This window comes from Stomoxys calcitrans, chromosome 1, assembly GCF_963082655.1.
Source record: "Stomoxys calcitrans chromosome 1, idStoCalc2.1, whole genome shotgun sequence".
Taxonomy (NCBI): Eukaryota; Metazoa; Arthropoda; class Insecta; order Diptera; family Muscidae; genus Stomoxys; species Stomoxys calcitrans.
Window position 1 is genome coordinate 43,585,209 of NC_081552.1, and position 21,439 is coordinate 43,606,647.

The following is a 21,439-nucleotide window of genomic DNA, read 5'->3' on the forward strand; positions in this document are numbered from 1 at the left end:
ACAAGTTTATACCTCAAAAGATAAGTGGGTCAAAAGAAGAGTAGCCCAAATGAAAGACAAATCAAAAGTAGAAAAGCGAATACTAAATTTCTACAAGAACAATGAGGTTGTTCGGCAATTATGATTAGTAAAGCCTTAAAGAGCATTTAAGTTACCAGAGCCAGAAGGAGGCGAAATACGTGGCAACCTATTTAGCTGATATATTCACAGAATGCCTACTACTTGCAATATACTTCGAGAGGTTTGCAGGTGGCAAGGATAGAGTTTATGCCCGAATGCGGAGCGTCATGCGACACCATACCTCTATACAGTATACATCCTCTATACCCAAGACCATAAAGAGTAAAGTGGACGCCATGGCAAATAGATAGATAGCTAAGATACAAGTAGCACGCCTGCGTTGCAATAGAATGTCACTAATAGAATACTTAGATTAGTTTGTATTCTATTGGAACCCACGAGGGCTTCTATATAAGTTTACGGCCTATTAATGAAAATGCAGAATTCCGCCCTCTAGAGCTTAAGAAGTCAAAATCCTAGATCGGTTTCTAGGGTACCTATATCAGGTTATATACCGATTTTAACCATACTTAGCACAGTTATTGGAAATCATAACAGAACACTTCATGCAAAATTTCACCTAAATCGGATGAGAATTGCGCCCTCTAGTGGCCCAAGATGCCAAGATCGATTTATATAGCAGCTATAACAGGTTATGGGTCGATTTGAACCATATATAGCACAGTTATTGAAAGTCATAACAGAATACTTCATGCAAAATTTCAGCCAAATCGGATAAGAATTGCGCCCTCTAGAGGCCTAAGAAGTCAAGATCCCAGATCGGTTTATATAGCAGCTATATCAGGTTATGTACCGATTTGAACCTTACTTTTCACAGTTGTTAAAAGTCAAAACAAAACACTTTATGCAAAATTTTAGCCACATCGGGTAAGAGTTGCGCCCTCTAGAGGCCTAAGAAGTCAAAATCCTAGATCGATTTATATGGCAGCTATATCAGGTTATGTACCGATTTGAACCATACTTGGCACAGTTGGTGAAAGTCATATAAAAACACTTCATGCTATATTTCAGTCAAATCGGATAAGAATTGCGCCCTCTATTGGCTCAAGAAGTCAAGATCCAAGATCAGTTTATGTGGCACCTATATCAAAATATGAAACGATATGACCCATTTACAATCCCAACCGACCTACAATGATAAGAAGTATTTGTGCAAAATTTCAAGCGCCTAGCTTTACTCCATTGAATGTTATCGTGTTTTCGACACACAGACGGACGGACAGACAGATGGACGGACAGACGGACGAACATGGCTAGATCGACTTAAAATGTCATGACGATCAAGAATATATATACTTTTGGGGTCTTAGACGAATATTTCGAGGGTTACCAACGGAATGACGAAATTGATATACCGCCATCCTATTGCGGAGGGTATATAACGTTGACGGCCAACGCAAACGAAACATGGACTTTTATCTGAGGATCCAAACTAGAAATATACTGACTCTTCCAGTATACGCACTAGCGGATGTATTGGATAAGTACAAGGCAGATAGTGCCGGCCTACAATAAGTGCGATGGACTGGAAATGAGGTCACAACAACACCAAATGGGGACCAATTATACTACAGCTGCCATGGATTTGGCAGGGGATTTGGGGCTGGTTAGTCGTAGACTGAAACACCTTGTCTCCTGCTTTACTCCGGTGGATTAGAGGCTAGCCACAGTCTGCATAAAAGCAGACGAAGAAAAGTACGATCGGACACTGCACGGAAGCTGAACATTGAAAAGCTGCAAACACAACAGATGGCAACGATATACTCAACTCGACAGACCCAGCTGCTTGATGAAAGCACTCTTTGTCTTGATGATATAACGGCGCAGTGACAATACATTGCCAACTCCATAGAAAATGCCTCGAAATCCGTATTTGGGTTCCAGAAGTCTCCCCCAAGAAACCGATGGTACGGCCAAGAGTGCCGAAATGCTACTGAAGCTAAGAATGTGGCATACAGAGCAAACCTGTAAACAGTAGCAATGCGCCAGATGAAGGAGAGGTTTTGGGTGTAAAGGAGATAGGAGAAACGTCTATTCCGCAGAAAGAAAAAGGAAATGGAATGACATGAGTGTGAGCGAATTAAGATGTACAGGAGTCAGAATGAAGTCCGAAAATTTTACCAAAGAATTAAACATCAAACCGATGGCTTTGGCGCAGGCACATCCCCCAGGAGGAAATCAGGTAACTGATACAGATAGTGCTTGAAATATGGAAAGAACATTTTTCACAGCTCCTGGTGTCAGACAATGGCGGCGAAGAGGATATCGAAGAACTAATCCCTGAAGATGATATACAATAGAATGTTTACCTCCTCGTCAAAATGAGGACCAAGTAGCAGTGACCCACTTGAAGAACAACAAGACAGCAGAAGCCGATGTGTTGCCCGCTGAACTATTTTAGGCCGGAGGCGACACGCTGATAAGGCGTATGTATCAGCTTGTCTGCGCGATCTGGCATGCGCAGACAAGCTGTCCCGTACACAAGAAAGGAGACAAGACTCAATGTGCCAACTTCAAAGGAATAAGTCACCTTCCCATCGAAGAGAAGATACTCTCGAGTGTACTGTGCGAAAGATTAAAACCTAAGTTCAATGAGATAATTGGGCACTTGCTGATACCTACTCCTTAGTAAGAATAGGCAAGGAGGCAGCTTATCGTGTGAACTCTTTATTATCCTGCTGGAGAAAATTATACGAGATGCAGATGTGAATAGATATCGCACACTACTCACAAGAAAGCTCCAGCTACTTGCCTATGCCGACGACATCGATATCATGGTCGTTCACTGGAAGTAGTAACTTCAGCCTTTGGAAGAATCGCAAGATAATTAGTGAAATTGGCTCTGGCAGTAAATGGAGATATGACAAAGCGGATGGTATCAACACTCACAACGCCTTGTACAACCTTGTAAAAGGAGAGCAAAAGATTAAGGCGCTTGGAATGCTATTCAACGTTAATTGTCATAGCCAATTAAAGTTAAGTAAGTAAATTTGCACAAGAAGAATGAGGTTGATCGGAAATTATGAAGTCATCGATCATCTCGATCATCCTTGTTTAGTTCCTAGAAGCTTTAGTTTTTGCTGGTTTGGCAAAAATTTGGTATGTGGAATAAAATTATCCCCTTCAACTAAATTTATTTTGTATACATTTTTAGCAGAATAAAGGCTTAATAATAAACTATAAGCTAGATGAATAATGTACACCTAGAATTATTCGCGTATGAAACGATGTCAATACCTTCTGGAGCAAGTGAAATAGAGGATAGATAGAGGTTAAACAGTGCCGGAGTTATCTCCCCGCCTTGGAAAACTCACTGTTTCACTCTACGGGGTTTCGACTTCTTATCTCTAAATTCCTCAAACGACTGGTGACCGCACATATAATTCCCACCGTTTCAGGCCTGGCTGGAGGGACGTGCTGACAATGTCCTCAAATAGTATAGCATGGCTTACCGTGTCTAATGCTTTCAATAGGCCCAGTGCCACGAGGACAATCCTAAAACATAGGCTGGGCTGATTGACGCCACGGAAAATGTGTGCGGTGATGGCATGCAAAGCAGTTGTTGTGCTATGCAGTCTGCGAAATCCATGCTGATGCTCGTCGAATGGATATTTTCCAATGAGGCTCGGGAGGAGTAGAACCTCAAGCGTCTTGACTACTGGTGAGAGAAGGGAAATCGGTCTGAACGACTCCCCCTTGCTTGTGTCCTTTCCAGGCTTGAGAAGCGATATCACTCTGCCCAAAGACAGGTTGTTGGACAGTTGAAAGGTCCAGTCCAGGTAGATCCAAATTCTTTAGTATCAATGTGGAGATTCCGTCGAGGCCCAACACCTTGAGTGGCTTGGTGCCACGGATGACATTCGTAAATTCATTCATGGCGGAATGTGATGGCTGCCCATCGGCTCCGTGATTAGGAATACGACGATTGGCTCTCCGAATGTTGCAACCAAATATTCTGGTTTTGTTCGTTGACTAGACATTTTATTTGCAGATTCAGCTCGTTGATTCTGGGGTTAGTGGGGTCAGTGCAACGAATCCCATCATACTCGTCTGCTCATACCACTGTCTGTGCCGGGAAATTGGGCCGCAATTGGAGCATTCGACAGGCTGGTATAAAGCGAGCATTGAGCATGATGTCTCGGAATTTCCTCGCACCTCTCTGAGGAGGGCCACCGTGGCGCAGAAGTTGTCATGTGCGCCCAAGACGCTGAAGGCCTCAATTCAAAACACGGCGTGAACAACAAGAACAATTTTCAGCGATTTCATTTGTCAGTTATCCTGCCATGTTAAAACTTCCCTACCAAGTGGTGTCGCCATACGGAACGTCGATCGAACTCAGCATAAAAAGGAGGCCCCTTATCATGGAGCTTAAACTTTAATCGGACTGCACTCACTGATATGGGAGAACTTTCCCTGTTCCTTAATGGGAAATTTGGCTAGTTAGTTAGTGGGCTCAATGAAGCGCCGATTGATGTGTTCTCTGAAGCCGACACAATCGGCCCTCTTCTGATAGCTAAGCGTCCGATGCTCAGAGGTTATGAAGTCGGATGGTCGGCCGATGGTGAGTTTGATATTGGGGAGGTGGTCTGAACCCAAGGAAATGATGGGTTACCAGGAAATGTCTGCTGCACCTCCTCTCAATCCTAGTAGGAGCATCCTCACTCACTGTGCAAAACATGGAACCTTCAATTTGCTCTGCCAAAGCTATACCCCGCTGGTCATTACCTAGAGGACAATGCCATGAAACGTGATGCGCCTTAAAGTCTCCCTCCTGTCAACCCTCCTGAACACCAAGGGAAGTGCATTGTATCCAGTTACTTAAGTTTATCAGAGCTAGACTCCAGCCAGTTTCCGTCGTCCCTTAGAATGCCCCAAGTGGTTTCGGATCCTCAGAGAGCACCCTGCGTAAGCCGAAGGACTCAATTATGTAAAAGATTTTACGATTTTTTCTTTCATACGATTTCAAAGTTAAAATATGGTCGATTAATGGTTAGTGCTCACATAGTAGTCTAGTTGACAGTTTTTAAAGCATACTTTTAGGATTATATAATATTCATTGAAGCAGACCATTGGTCCTGTGTCAATAACAGTAACTCGCCAGTAAAAGAAAATTCGCAACCATTTCATTCACAATTGCTACTTACAACTAATAAACAAGCAGTCGTAATTTCAAATATACAAGAAAAATGTTTCCTTTCCAATTAACACAAAACAAGCTATCGAAAATATATGCCGGTAAAATCGGAAAACCTGTTAAAATTATCAAAGCAATTGTCTTAATGGTGACAAAAGTAACAATGTTCATAAAGCTGGGACAGATCAATGCGTATATATTGTATATCTGGCTCTTGGTCCATTATTGGTAACAGTACGCTAACCAAATCACAAGTAGAAATTTCCTATATGAACAAGTAAAAAGGCATAAGTTCGGCCGGGATACCCTCACTGTTATGTCCTCACTCTTAGTAAATGAAACACACTTGTTTCTACTTTAATACAGTTTAATTTAGATAGATGATGAAATTAAAAGTGTCACAACTAAGACAAAGAATACAATAATAAAATAAGAAATGCCATATGGCGACAAAACAATTCGTGAATAGAGCTGCCAATCGATCCAAATACATAACACTCTCCTCCCTTCCGTCTAGGGCGAGTATATCAATGGGGCTCTACGAATTCTTCCGGATCTTCGAGGCATCTCTTAAGCCATCCTAGTTGCTGCACTCTCTGGCGCTGTCCGCAAGCTGGTGTATCCCCTACCCCTGTCGGTGATTGGGTAGGTTGATGCGATGACGTTCTTGAGCTATGATTACTTCCGTCAGTCGCCCAGGCTTCCAAGCAACATCATTCCTTTTGGTCTCTTAACATCTCCTCCTCCCTTCCGAATTTGATGTATATGCCGCTTGAACTCCTTACCGTCGTGCTCAATTTTATAATGTAAATCGCCCAATCTTTCAAGTATTCCATTTTTCAGCATGAGCGCTGTGCGCCCTAAAATACACATACTCGCCTGGACATAGGATAGAAGGATGGTTCAAATTCTGACTTCTGCCTCTGCATAACCTTCTTGTCTACCGTATCAGGTCTCACCAAATCGACGCTAGTATGTTCAAGAATAGTTGCGCTGGTGACTGGCCGGTGGTGGAGTGAGGCGCCTTTCGATATTGCCTTAAAAACTCATAGATGTTCCGGTGCAGTGATGTATTTCCTGTTCCCATAGCTCTTAACGCACTCTTTGCCGTCGGTACATACCGCTCGGCCTTACCATTTGTCTCCCTTTTCTAAAAAAGTGTTCTAAATTCCGCTAAGATGAAATTTAGACCGTTATCCGTTATTACAATGATCGGTGCACCATACACTGCAAACAGTTCATCAAGAATTACCACAGTGGCTGCTGAGCCACTTGCCACTTGCTATAAGTATCCGTAATATAGCCACTTGCTATAAGTATCCGTAATAATAAGGAAATGTGTACCATATATGGGGCCCGCAAAATCTATGTGTACCCTTTCCCACGGTGCCTTGAGGTACTCCCAATGCTGTGATGTAAATTGTGCTGGCATGCGACTGTTACTGTTACACCCGTCGCAATCTCTAGCCAACCTTTCTATATCAGCGTCAATGCCAGGCCAATAAACGAACGACCGCGCTAGCCCTTTCATTTTCACTATACCAATGTGGCTTTTGTGCAAGTCTTCTAACACTCGAGCGCGTAACGAAGATGGAATAACAACACGATGTTCGAACATTAGACAACTGGTAGCTACTGTATAGTTCATTTCTGGCACTTTATAACCAACGTGTGCAAGATCTTGACCAGCTTCTAACACTATCAGAATGTTTTCCATATCGATGTATTTTCTTGTTTCACGTGCGACTGTTTCGGTTCTAACTGGAAGCTGCAAAATTTGATGCGTTACGAACCAGTCGAACTGATCGTTATTAACCTGGTCGTTTCTTCATCCAACAAGTTAATGTGTAAATTATCTTTTATCTGTGGTATACGTGAACAATAATCAGCGTTAATATTCTCTTTGGACCGTTTAAAAATTACCTCAAAATCAAAAGCACAATAGTAGGTTGCCTTTCCCAAAAAGAGTTGTAACTCCTCGATAGTACTAGGCCTTGGAGCATTACGGACCGCATCCATGTATTTATCGGCCTTCATGAGACCTTCGCCATTTATATGGTGACCTAATTTACTCTAATGGGTCAATTTCAACCCATTTATTCTTAGGCGTTCTAACACCTGTTCCAACACTGTCATCAACTCTTCAAAATTCTCCGCGAATACCAAAATGTCATCGAAAAAATTATGAAAATACTCTAACCCTTGCAACACCAGTTCCATCCGCCTTTGCCACACCGCTGGAATATTCGCCGCTCCATAGACTGCTCATGTTGGTCTTACCAAGCCATGTATCGGAGTATTCAATGTCAACATTTCTCCAAACTTATTATCGATTACCAGATCCGTAATGTCGAGATGACAGAATAATTTTGACCCCTTCATCTTATTGAAGATGTGGACTGCTCTCGGTATCGGGTGTTCATCTATCACCATCCCCTTGTTCACCGTGGGCTTATAGTTGCCGGTGGGTTGTCGAAGCTCATTCTAAGAATTCCTCTCGTTTGTACAGCCCAGACTCTATCTTATCATCAATCGCCCCCCGCAGGGCATATGGAACTTCTCTTGCTTTCATGAACAATGGCGTGACCCCTTCTTTCATATGGACTGTCACTGGAGGGCCAGTAAGTTTCCCTGCTACATCAGAAAAAAGTCACAAAACCGTACAAGCACTTTATCCAAGACATGTGTTTGTTCTGTTGACAACTCCGCACAGCCTATTCAAATCTAACTGTCTGGTGAAATGAACAATTCACTCTCTGCCCAAGAGAGTATCAAATTGACCGTCTATTATATAAAGATTCAGCTTACAGCTCTTGTCTCCTATTGTAACGTAGACGGGCGACCGCCCTATACAATTAATCTTATTCTTCATATAGCTAGTGAACTGCCGATCAGACTGCTTCAGTTTAAAAATCGATTTAATTACACTTAGCTCATGGACGCTCATAAGTGAGCATGGTGCTCCTGTGTAAAGCTCCATCTGCACATACTTTCCATCGATCTTCACATCCACCATTACTTTATTAGGTGACTTCCTCTTCTGAATACAGTTCACGTTGTGTAACTCTTCAATCGATTCTCCTTCTGATCGTGACGCTTCGTCCTCAGCCACATGAGACGTTTGTGCTTTGCAGGCTCTAGCAATGTGCCCTGTGGCAGATGGTATTCCGAAAACGGCATTGACTACGAGGATGGTCTCCGCCCCAGCCGCTACATCGATGCTGTGGAAGCTCTTTCCGCCCCGATTTATAAGTTCCTACTGACCGCCTCTTCGCCGCACTGGTGGCGTATCCCAATTTATGCGCCTCTTCCACTTTCGGTTCCAGCGGCGCTGTCTTCATTACTGCCACGGAGCAGTCGGCAACATCCAATGACTGTGCTAGTTCGTACGCTACCACAAAGTTGTCTGGTTTCTTTGCTATTATAACGTTGCACATCTTCCCGGCCCTCAAGCCAAACAACAACTGCTCCAACAACATTCGAACGAGAAATGTGCCTATTTACAATAAGTTGCAGCTTCCTTCAAGCGCAAAGAAAAATTTTTGCCACATTTTCCTCATTAGCCTGCAAAACTTGTCTAAACTTAATACTCTCGGCGTATTTATTTTTCGATTTATAAAAATGTTTAATGAATATTGTTTTGATGACGTCATATGCCAGATCCTACAACCCTCAAAGGACTCACCAAAAATTTGATGGTCAACTGGTCAACTCATTTCCCATATGCAAAATTGCAAAATTGCTGAGCTGAAGTGCCAGGTCAAAATGACGAAAATAGTCTTCCACTGTTTATGTTTCCTGTTTAAACTCCTTTGCTGCCAATGGTGCAGGCTTGGACACTGCAACCGTAGAAACAGCACTCGCATTCGTAGCCGATACGTTCGATATCACCGTCTTCAAAGCAGTCCTTAAGATATCGGCCAGTGCCTCCAGGGATGGTGTACCTTCCGTACCAGTTGCCATCTCGGAATCCCAATTCTGACACAAAATATTATGAACACATTTCAAACCGAACACTGATTTTGGTAATAAAATTCAATGATTTGCAAGCGTTGCTCGTTAGTAAGTCTATTCATGATGAAATGTCAAAGCATACTGAGCATCTTTCTCTTTGACACCATGTCTGAAATCCCACGTGATCTGTCAAATACTAATGCATGAAAATCCTAACCTCAAAAAAATCACCCTTTATATCCAAATATAACCCCATCTTTACCATACTCTATGCGAATATCAAGGGATCTCACAAAATTCATTGTACTAACTTCCAGCGAAATCGGTTAATAAATTCACCTGTTACGGGCCTAAAACCTTAAATTTGGAGATCGGTACATATGGCACTTGTATCCAAATCTAGACCGATTTGGCAGCATTGAATGGAGATAGCGAGGGGCTTAACACAACTCATTATCCCAAATTTCAGCGAATCGTATAATAAATGTGGCTTTAATGGGCCTTAGACCTTAAATCGGCAAATCGGTCTATATGGAGGCTATATCAAGATATAGTCCGTTATATCCCATATTCGAACTTAGCCTGCCTTTTAATCACAAAAAGAATCTGCGCAAAGTCTCAACTCAATATCTTAATGTCAACAGACTGTAGCGGGATTTCAACAAACAGTCGGACAGAGATGGCAAGTGAAGAAAAAAGGGTTCCTTTTCAGTTAATGGCTATTATGCACCTCTGGCAACAATTTCGTTTCCATGAGAAATGCATGGTCATATCCTTAACGAAATTTTCGTTACCGATACCGTTACCGAAAATTTTGATTGCAGTTACGCAGCTTAAATGAAATTTTGTTTGTCTAGCAGATAAAATTTTTTGCTTGCAACTACAAATGAAAACGTATATATTGATCATTTCATGCAACATGAAATAAAGTGATTTGCAAATAAAAATTATTAGTTTCAGTAAATATGTCCTTCATTAGCCAAAAGTGAATAAAAATCGGGCAAAATTATAAATCGATTAAAAATGATTAAGAATCGGGCCATTTTGTAGTCTACACCACTTTCTTCCAATAGAAATTACATGTCATGGCTGCAACCGAAAATTTTCAATTGAAGGGCGTTCTCCACTTAATGCAAAACGGCATAACGAAAAAGGAAGCATTAATGAATTCTTCGTTTGGTATATAACGAAGACCTAGTTAAAAGTTCGAAGTCTACTTCTCGTATAAAGGTGGCATCGACAACAGCGCTTCTATATGTTCCATTATATACCGTATCGGTAACAGTACGCTAACCAAACTTATAGTAAACAAAATCCCGCTTAATGAAACTTGAAGGAAAGAACCAAAAATGTTTGTGTTATTAAATACAATTGAATTCGCTTAACTGACAATACCGCAAAGCTGCAAAGGTTTTTACACCGAGAATTCAGTTATTGTACGAAGCTGAAATCGCATAAGTGAAAAAGTTATTTCTATGGAAAATTGTCAGGAATTGTAAAAAAAGAGTCGTAAATAAGATTCGAAAAAACATGTTGTGTGACTTTTAAATGGCTTTCTGAGAATTGCTCTATTCAAAATAAAGTTATTTTATACATATTTGTACAGCTTGAAAATTCGCTTGAACTCATATCGCATAGCTGGAAACTAATATCAATCATCCAAATTACTCTAAACTGAAAATTCAGATATGTGAAACCAAATTGATGTATTTTTAGCGTTTCACTTATCCGTTTTCGACTGTATATCGGAAAACAGGAATTTCCAATGGAAAAAGACAGGTGGAGAAATGCCTTCTATCGATGAATGAAGCATTTGAATTGCTTGTTTGGTGGTAAAACCGAGCTCTTGTTAATTTTTTTGAAGCATACTTTTAGGATGGCCAAAGGTAATCATGTTCATGAATGTTGGAGAGATAATAGCGTTTTGATATCTATCTAACGGTAGCATGCCAATTAAAGACAATTCACAATTGCTTCATTCACAATTGCTCCTAACGGGTAATGTACCAACAAAATTAAATTCATAAAATTGAATATTCCAACATCAATGGACATCTAGCCACAAAAAGCAAACATAGGGCTTCTTACTGCTATTTCAACTAACAAAATCTGTTGTTTTAAGTACACAAGCTGCTAAAAAAATTGTATACTACTATTTATGGTTGCCTGTTACTTGCTTTGTCTACTTTAGGCATTTTTTTTTGATTTTTTTTTTTTTAGAAATTACAATATGTTAGAAGAGATGATTTTAATTTGTTGAATATTAATGTAAAGAAGCTACCTGATCCATCCATTGATAAACATTTCGAAATGTGGCTGAGTCGTCCGCATTGTTATACTCTCCACCATAGGATGGGGGATGTACTAATTTCGTCATTCTGTTTGTAACTACTCGAAATATTCGTCTGAGACCCCATAAAGTATATATATTCTTGATCGTCGCGACATTTTATGTCGCTCTAGCCATGTCTGTCTGCCCGTCCGTCCGTCTGTCTGTCGAAAGCACGCTAACTTCCCAAGGAGTAAAGCTAGCCACTTGAAATTTTGCACAAATACTTCTTATTAGTTTAGGTCGGTTGGGTCGATCTTGGGTTTTGACTTCTTGAGTTTCTAGCGGGCGCAATTCTTATCCGATCAGAATGAAATTTTGCACGACGTGTTTTGTTATGATATCCAACAACTGTTCTAAGTATTGTTCAAATCGGTCTATAACCTGATATAGCTGCCATATAAACCGGTCTTGGGTCTTGACTTCTTGAGCCTCTAGAGTGCGCAATTCCAATCCGATTGGAATGAAATTTGCACGACGTGTTTTGTTATAATATCCAACAACTGTGTCAAGTATGGTTCAAATCGGTTTATAACCTGATATAGCTGCCATATAAACCGATCTTGGGTCTTGACTTCTTGAGCCTCTAGAGTGCGCAATTCTTATCCGATTGAAATGATATTTTGCACGACGTGTTTTGTTATGATATTCAACAACTGTGCCAAGTATGGTTCAAATCGGTTCATAACCTGATATAACTGCCATATAAACCGATCTTGGGTCTTGACTTCTTGAGCCTCTAGAGGGCACAATTCTTATCCGATTTGAATGAATTTTTGCACGAAGTATTTCGTCATGATATCTAACAACTGTGCCAAGTATGGTTGAAATCGGTCCATAACCTGATATAGCTGTCATATAAACAGATCTGGGGATTTGACTTCTTGAGCTTCTAGAGGACGCAATTCCTATCCGATTTGGCTGAAATTTTGCATGACGCATTTTATTTTTACTTTCAACAACTGTGTCAAATAAGGTTCAAATCGGTTCATAACCTAATATAGCTGCCATATAAACCGATCTGGAATCTTGACTTCTTGACCCCTAGAGGTCGCAATTATTATCCGATATGCCTGAAATTTTGTACGACGGATCCTCTCATGACCATCAACAAACGTGTTTATTATGTTCTGAATCGGTTTATAGCCCGATACAGATCCCATATAAATCGTTCTCTCTATTTTACTTCGTGAGCCCCAATGGGCGCAATTCTTATACGAATTTGCTGAAATTTTACACAGGTCTCCAACATATAATTTAATTGTGGTCCGAACCGGACCATATCTTGATATCGTTTTAATAGCAGAGCAACTCTTTTCTTATATCCTTTTTAGCCTAAAAAGAGATGCCGGGAAAGCAACTCGACAAATGCGATCCAGGGTGGAGGGTATATAAGATTCGGCCCGGCCGAACTTAGCACGCTTTTACTTGTTGCTTCTAACATCCCCTTCATAATTAAGCAGATGTCATTTTCGAAACAACAAACTTTTTAGCAGTAAGCCTGCTACTCGGAAATTGCAGTACTACTGCTGTAATAGCAGAACTATTGCTATAATAGCAGGAAAATTAACTTATGATATTGAGCAGATAGTGTTTGCTATTTTCAGCAAACTTTTCTTTATGAGTGTAGGTTGAAAAGAGGGCGCTGATAATAATGATCCCCATGCTACTGTGGATATACACCTAAGCCAGTAATCAGCTTGTTGTGCGCTCTAAATACTAAAAAGTAACCTCCAAAATGAAAATCTATGTCAGGAATTCCGTGCCACGCCCCTAAGCTGGTTCATGTGTGGTATTGTGTACCCACCTAGAGACGGTGTCTCTTAGCCGCGAATCCCATGCAATGACATAGGAAATGCTCCAACGTTTCATTATCTTCCCCACATGCTCTACATGTGCTATCACTTACAGCACCGATTTTTCCCAAGTGAAGCTCGTAATCATATGTGTCCCGTTATGTCCCCTGGGTCTAGCCCAGTCATATGCCATCTGCAACACCCTTTCGACCCTTCTGCATAACTGATTCGGACCGTTACCTCTTAACAGACGGGTTCAAATCCCTCCTCAGTCAGCATCCGTAATAGGTTATTTATGGTGGTCACCAATAGGAGGGGCGATAAAATGTACCCCGGTGACATGCCCTTTAAATATATGTCATGGGGCCCAAAATTTATCCACCTATTTCTTAGCATATAATTTATCCAGTTTTTAAGATCCCGATCCACCCAGAATTGCTCTAAGGATTGGATTAGTGTGTCGGTCCGACAACCCTCGATGTCAATGCATACCGTCAATGTGTATGTCTTGGCATCGAAGGATTATTCTTTGTTTTTTGCACAACCTCGTGCAGGGCTGTCTCCACCGACCTTCGCTTGACTTGAGTATAAAAATCACACTTGCCCCCTACCAGGCTACCTAGGCACCCTGTGCTAATAGCGACTAGATGGGGCGTAAGATAGTCGGCTTCATCATGTAGTAACGCCGGAAATTTCCATCAGATCCGGGTGACTTTAATGTTTTGAAGCTCCTCAAGGATTCATATACCATTAATTATGTAATGATAAGCCTTCGATCAACCTCATTGTTCCAAGATTCCGGTATCTCGGTGAGTTCCGTAGTATCTGTGGAAAATGCGTTTTTATCAAAAGGCTCAACATGTCGTCCGTTGTCGCTACTCTAACTCCCACGTCGTCTTCTAACGTATCATTTGGGACATGGATTTTTTAAAGGAACCTTTTCATCTTGGCGCCGTCATTCACGCAAATCGCTCGCAGAAAATCTTCCAGGAGGCACGCTTTGCCGCTCTGATAATATTTTTGTATTCCTTGAGCAGTGTGTAATACACATCCCAAAAAACTTCCACTTTTTTACGACGTGCTCTGTTATGAAGCTTGCGTACCTCTTTCCCAATATTGCGAATCTCCCCGTCATCCAGGGTTTTTCTTGGGCTTTCTCGGGATAACTATTGGAGTTATAATAATGTCAGGAACCGATATGGAGAGACTGGAGGAGATCATTAGACCCCAATTTAGCAGGAATAATCCATCATCCTCTCTTTGAGGTCGGAAGAAGGTCATTGTGGTGGTCAACGACGAAACCATTCGACGAATGGAGACGGATGGGTACCGAATGAGTGTTTGTACCTCTAGTTTGATTGCTAGGTCGTTATTGGATAAGGAGGATCGGCTTAGGGTTACTGAAAGTTTAGGATGATTAGTTTTATTCAGATTAATCTCCATCACTGTGTTGCGGCCACTATTACCTCATCCTCAGTTTAAACAGGCACAACATACACGCGGCTTTGATTCTGGAGCTATGGATATACGGAGGCAAAATCAAGGGGCTCGATGATAATAATTATACTTTGATTTTTAAAAAGATTGTAATAAGTACAGGAACTGCATTCTAACGAAGAAGAATCTGAGGTGTTTTATTTTAAATCAATTCTGCAGTAGGGACTAGGCCGTTATGCCCTTGTCGCTTGGGGAAAAAGTACTCTCTCTGCGTTCTTTCCGCACAATGATCGGATACTGACACTAGAGAACGGGGCGGAAATCAAATTCGAGACTTCAAACAGGAAAGAGGTTTCGATCCTTAAATGATCGGATACTTCCTCTACCTATGGGAATAAGAGACCTTGTATTTTTTTGTAGGAAAAAATAAAAAGGTTGTGGACCAAACCGATAACAGAAGATGTTCAATGCGGCAGTAGAAGTGGCGACAGAGAGTTATGGTATGTCTATAGGGACAAACTGAAGCTCTACATGACGGAATTAAGGACATCCAAAAGGGAGGACTTTGTTAGATTGATAGAGTTGTCAAGTATCCTTTGCAAGTAATTTGCAGAGGCCAGACGGAGGGTTGACTGAGTCGCCCGGCGATACGATGGATCATTTGGTGGAGACACTTTCCCGTAGGTGGTATGTATTAGGTGCTGTAGAGAACAATCCTATGGACGCGCTGGTAATGGAATTTGTTGACGCAGATAGCGTTTATTGGGCATTAAATAACGTTAAACGCTATAATTCTCCTGGTCTAGATGGAATCTACCCCATGATGCTACAGGAGTCTTTGACTGTCTGCCCGATGGTTACGTCGCTTTATTTCGAGCGTGTATTAGGAGTCGATTATGGACCGTTGCTCAACAAAGTTGTATTGCCAGGAGATAAAACCATGAAATAAAAATTAGTACTAAATTATACATTTATCACAGTTCCATTGAATATCAAAACAGAAATGGAAATTTGGCTGAAGGCAACTCAATTGAAGTTGTAATCTATAATCGACCTGTTAGGTCCCGAAAGTCCTTTTCATACCGAAGGCAGGGAAGCTGCAATGAAGAGCGGCCAAGGACTTGATGCCGATAAGACTTACCATCTTTCTTTGTGAAGACGTTGAAGAGGATTCTGGACTTTCATATAAGAGATAAGCTAGGAAGGGATTACCTCTCCTGTTTTCAGCACGCATATATCAAGGACAGGTTGATTAATACCACGCTTCAAAGTGTAGTGTATCACTTAGAGAGGACTCTTCAGCTCAAGGAATTCACGTTGGCCGCGTTTATGGACATAGAGTGTACATTTTATAATTTGAATCCATTTTATAATTTGAACTTTAAGGGAGAGCTGTATTACAGGCTGGATAATGAGTATGCTTCTCCAAAGTGAATGCGAGGAGTGGTACGCCACAGGGTGGAGTTATTTCGCCTTTGCCATGGATTCTTGTGATCGATAGGATTCTGTGGAGATTTGAGACAATGTGGTTATTCTTACCAACGGGAAGTTCGTGGATACCCTATCTAGGGTTTTGGACACAGTTTAGATTACCGAGGTTGCAAGGAATGGCCTTGGAGGTGTTAAGGTCTTCAAGGTTACTTGTGGTTATTCTGGAAAGTAAATTGAACTGGCGTTTGAATCTGAAGTTCAGCTTGGGGAAGGCGTAATGGGATCTACGACCTAGATTGATACAATGCTGTATTCGACGCTGGTTTAATTGATACTGCTTCAATCACGAAAATTATAACATCCAAAGGTGAATTAAAAAAAAAATTCAATCAAAAAATTGGGTTCTCAATTAAAAAATGATTGAATTTTCCGAAATAATCTCTTACGTGATTTTTGCGGGTTGTTAGGGTCAATATGTTTCAAAATGCAAATAAAACAAGTTTATTTCATCCTTTTCTCAACGTTTCGTCGGCTTTTTTCCGACTTTTTCAAGAGTTTATTTAGTGAAATCTATGAACAAGAGACGCATTTCAAATATTTTGTTTTGTTACTTTTATGGTTTTTACTTTCATATGTTTACATTTGCATTATTCTCTTAATTTATTAAAAAACTGGACACCACGACACATATATACAATAATAAATAAATAAAATGTAAAATATTGCAGCGAAAAATTTAAAACTAATATCACAGAACTATATTTGCACTCTAAGCTATTGCAACGGAGTACTGTAGCTTTGTATTATCTTTGTCCTATTTCGTGTTCATCGACTTCTCTATCCTCCAATTTATTTTTACATTGGTTTATGGTTCCTCCTTAGAAACAAAACACCTCCAGGGGCTTTTCCAAAAATGCAACGAAAAATATTTTTTCCTGAATTATAAAAGAGTTGTGAGGCGGGTTTAGTTTTAGCTACCGACATAGGCATCGGGGTGACAGCAGAAGTGGGCGATGGCTTTGCTAAGCTCACAAGCAGACCGAGAAAGCAGTCCTGTGCACGACGAAGGAGACAGAGTAGTATGTACCGGCAGCGTAATTGGGCGAAAGTGCAGAATGCTAGAAGGGATAGAACTGACATTCCAAGCACTTCTACGGAAGCTGGAAAAATAATCAGATCTCCCGAAGAGCATAACACCGCTCAAATACTGAAGAAGAAAAAAGCTCCCCGCTTTCAAGTACTCTGGGAAAACCAAGCCAGCCATCCTGCAATGGCGACTCCAGACAGAGTCCTGCGGAGGTAGACAAAGTTGGAACAGGAACGAAGGAAGCGCGCACGGCCCCTGAGTCTTCATGGAGGACTGTGACTTCCAAAAGGAGGCCACAGCCATAACGGAAGGGGAAGATGGTCGCTGAGAATGGTAAGGAGCCGCCCTCTTATACCAGAGTGGCAAGGAAGCACAACAGAGATGAGCTGACTTATGCAGTCATCAATATCGGCTGTGCATCCGGTAGGATTCCATCACAAATTTTCATTCTGCGACATCAGGCCGTGCAGTGGCAGGTGAGTCAACACCGCCCAACAAACAGGGCCGACAACGAGACAATCAGGCATCTCTCAATATTGGAAAGACTAGGAGAAGCAATGATCCTACTACTAAAATATCAAGCAGTGCAGTGGCGAGAGACCCAACACAGCCTAACAAACAGGACCCCGAAGACGGACCCATCACCGACTTTAAGATTCGGAATACTGGGATAGGTAAAGATCCTAATATTGAAACATTAGGCATCGCAGCGACAGGAGACTCAATGCAACCCAACGAACAGGGAGTAGATGATGGTACCATCACCTACTCCCAAGAAGCCCATTTAGTGAGAGCGGAGACAACGGAGGACATGTTAGGCTTTTGATGAAAACCCATTTTCCACGCGATACGACGGGACTCACGGAGATACCGGAATCTTGAAATAATGACGTTGATCGAAGGTTTATAATAACGGAATTTATGGTGAAGGAATCCTTGAGGAGCTTCAAACCATTTAGGTCAACCGGACCTGATGGAATATTTCCGGCGTTACTACAGAAAGAGGCAGACTATTTGGCCAAAATTTTCAAAGCGTGCCTAGGACTTTCATATACTCCGAAAGCCTGGCAGGAGGCAAGGGTGGTGTTTATACCCAAGCCCGGCAAGGCAAGTTATGCGACACCAAAGGCCTACAGACCTAAAGGCTTACGTCCTTTCTACTCAAAACCATGCAACGTATTGTGGACACCATGATAAAGAGTAGGACATCCAGCGAACTGCTCAAATACAAACCCCATGCTATGCCAAGGGAAGGTCGGTGGAGACTGCCCTGCACGAGATTGTGCATAAAATAGAAGAATCCTTCGATGCCAAAACGTACATCCTGGCGATATGCATTGACATCGAGGAGGAACATTTAACAATGTGTGGACCGATACGCTGATCCAATCCTTAGACCAGTACCAGGTGGACCCGGTCCTTAGAGACTGGATAAACCATATGCTAAGGAACAGGTAGATAAATTGTTTGTTTCATGGCATAAATATAAGGGAGAAAGTGGCAGAGGACACGCAACAGGGGGCATTTTATCGCCACTCCTATGGGTAACCACCATAAATGACCTATAACGGATGCTGACTGGGGAGGGATTTGAACCCGTCTGCTACGCAGACGATGTTATAATATTTCTAAGTCTAGCAGTGTAAGAAGGAGATTAACGCCTTTTCTGAGGATAGGAAAATCCGCATCATTTGGGTGCCGGGCCATAACGGAGTAAGGGAAATGAAAGAGCAGACGAATTGGCGGTGAAGACCAGAGGACTGCCGTCAATAAACTTGGTTAACCCGAAGCCTTTCGGGTCGACGCAGTCCGAGTTAAGGGAGTGGGCGACGAATGCGCATGCAACATTGTGGAACAGCGAAAGGGTTGGTAGAACGGCGAAAATCCTATGGGGGGATCCAGATCGTGAGAAGACGAGGCTATTACTGAAAGGAAGCAAGAAGGAGGTCAGTATAGCTATTGGTATCATAATGGGACACATAGGACTACGAGCTCGCTTATGTAAAATCGGTGCGGCAAGTGATAGCATGTGTAGGGCATGCGGGGAAGATGGTGAGACGTTGGAGCATTTCCTTTGTCATTGCCCGGCTTTCGCGTACAACAGATATCGGTACTTAGGTGGAGACACAATATCAGACATGAACCAACTTAGAGGAGTGGTATTGAAAACAATTAAAGATTTTGTGAGTAGCACGGAATTCCTAACTAAAATTTTTCTTTTTAGAGGTTGCTTTATAGTTTTTAGAGAGCACAACAAGCCGATTACTGGCTTAGGTGTATGTCCTTAGTGGCATGGGGCGGATTTATATCTGTACCCTCTTTTCAACCTAACCTAGAGAAAGGTTATTGAGGAATCACAACGGGCCATAATATGGCCCTGGGGGATATCTGGACCTGAAAGTCTTGTATCATTCTCATTTAACCTAACCTAAACCAAGTATTATTCACCTTCGACTGCTCGTTTCCGAGAACTGAGATTGGGTTTGCTTTAATCTGCCTGACGATCCAGAATTTATCTGTTTCTTTAATATCTCATTTAGGGTGTATCTGCCATTATTTTCAATTATATTTTGCTTTATGAGTCTTTTCATGATATGTGGACTGTTGACGTGCTTAATACAATGTCCGCTTTTTATCATTGAGTTCTTCCTCGTTCACAATGTATTCCCCTTTTTATAGGATGGGGATATACTATTTTCGTCATTCTTTTTGTAACTACTCGAAATATGCGTCTGAGACCCCATAAAGTATATATATTCTTGATCGTCATGACATTTTAAGTCGATCTAGCCATGTCCGTCCTGCTGTCTGTCGAAAGCATGCTAACTTTCGAAGGAGTAAAGCTAGCCACTTGAAATTTTTCACAAATACTTTTTATTAGTGTAGGTCGGTTATGATTGTAAATGGGCTAAATCGGTCCATGTTTTGCTACAGCTACCATATAAACCGATCTTGGGTCTTGACTTCTTGAGTCTATAGAGGGCGCAATTCTCGTCCGATTTGACTGAAATTGTGAACGTGGTGTTTTGGTATCACTTCCAACAACTGCGTTAAGTATGGTTTGATATAGCTTCCATATAAACCGATCTTGCGTTTTGACTTCTTGAGCCTCTAGAGGGCGCAATTCTCGTCCAATTTGGCTGAAACTTTGCACGAAGTGATTCCAACAACTGTGTTAAGTAGTCATATAAACCGATCTTGGTTCTTGACTTCTTGAGCAAATAGAGCGCGCAATTTTCATCCGATTTGGCTGAAATGTACAACGGTTTCTCTCACGACCTTCAACATACGTGTCTAATATGGTCTGAGTCAATCAATAGCTTGATACAGCTCCCATATAAACCTATCTCCCTATTTTGCTTCTTGAGCCCCTACAAGGCGCAATTCTTATCCGAATGAACTGAAATATTACACAATGACTTTTACAATGTTCAGCATTCATATATGGTCCAAATCGGACTATAATTTGATATAGCTCCAATAGCATAACAGTTCTTATTTAATATTCTATTTTTGTCTAAAAAGAGATACCGCGCATAGAACTCCACAAATGCGATAGATGGTGGAGGGTATATAAGATTCGGCCCGGCCGAACTTAGAACGCTCTTACTTGTTTTATCTAATATCTCAATTTAATTGAAATAATTATTTATAACAATTACAAGATTGTTGTTATAACCATTTGTTTAAATGGCCAACCACTTGAAAACTCAAAGAAAATCGAAAATAGTTTGTTTCGCATTGCAACTTGCAAAAACACAAACACCTACCACTCTCAAATGATGGAGTTGCAGGGCGTAGCAAAAGATCGATAAGGATTGTAATCGATTTGTAATTATAACATGTTTTTTTACAGAACTTCACTAGAAACTAATTATAGACGCTTGCCCCCTGCACAGCCACTCGAATCAATGTTGCTATTGCAGTATCTTTTTGTGTTTTTGAACACGGAACACGGTAACAGGCCATGTATCTTTGTGACATTGATAAGATGATTTCTTCCCGAGTCCTCCTATAAAAGGGTCAACAATTTGCCAGACAACAGCAGCATCAACTTTTAGATGCACACGGTGATAATTGCAACGACATTGCGAAAATGAAAGGTAAGACAACTAAAAGGATACTCACCAACAGACGCTTAGGAAGTAATACTATCTAGCAAACAATAAACCCATGACTTCATATTCTAT

At 41.3% G+C, this 21,439-nt stretch overlaps 1 protein-coding gene across 1 annotated transcript in view; it reads left to right on the top strand.

Annotated features, from left to right (window-relative positions):
- Nucleotides 1-21,439, top strand: part of LOC106093796 (uncharacterized) — a 142,242-nt gene that overhangs the window by 111,371 nt on the left and 9,432 nt on the right. Inside the window, exons 11-13 of the mRNA XM_059364926.1 lie at nt 8,324-8,601; nt 9,046-9,164; nt 21,271-21,352. Of these exons, the coding sequence (XP_059220909.1) occupies nt 8,324-8,601; nt 9,046-9,164; nt 21,271-21,352 (479 nt within the window). The remainder of the gene's footprint in view (nt 1-8,323; nt 8,602-9,045; nt 9,165-21,270; nt 21,353-21,439) is intronic.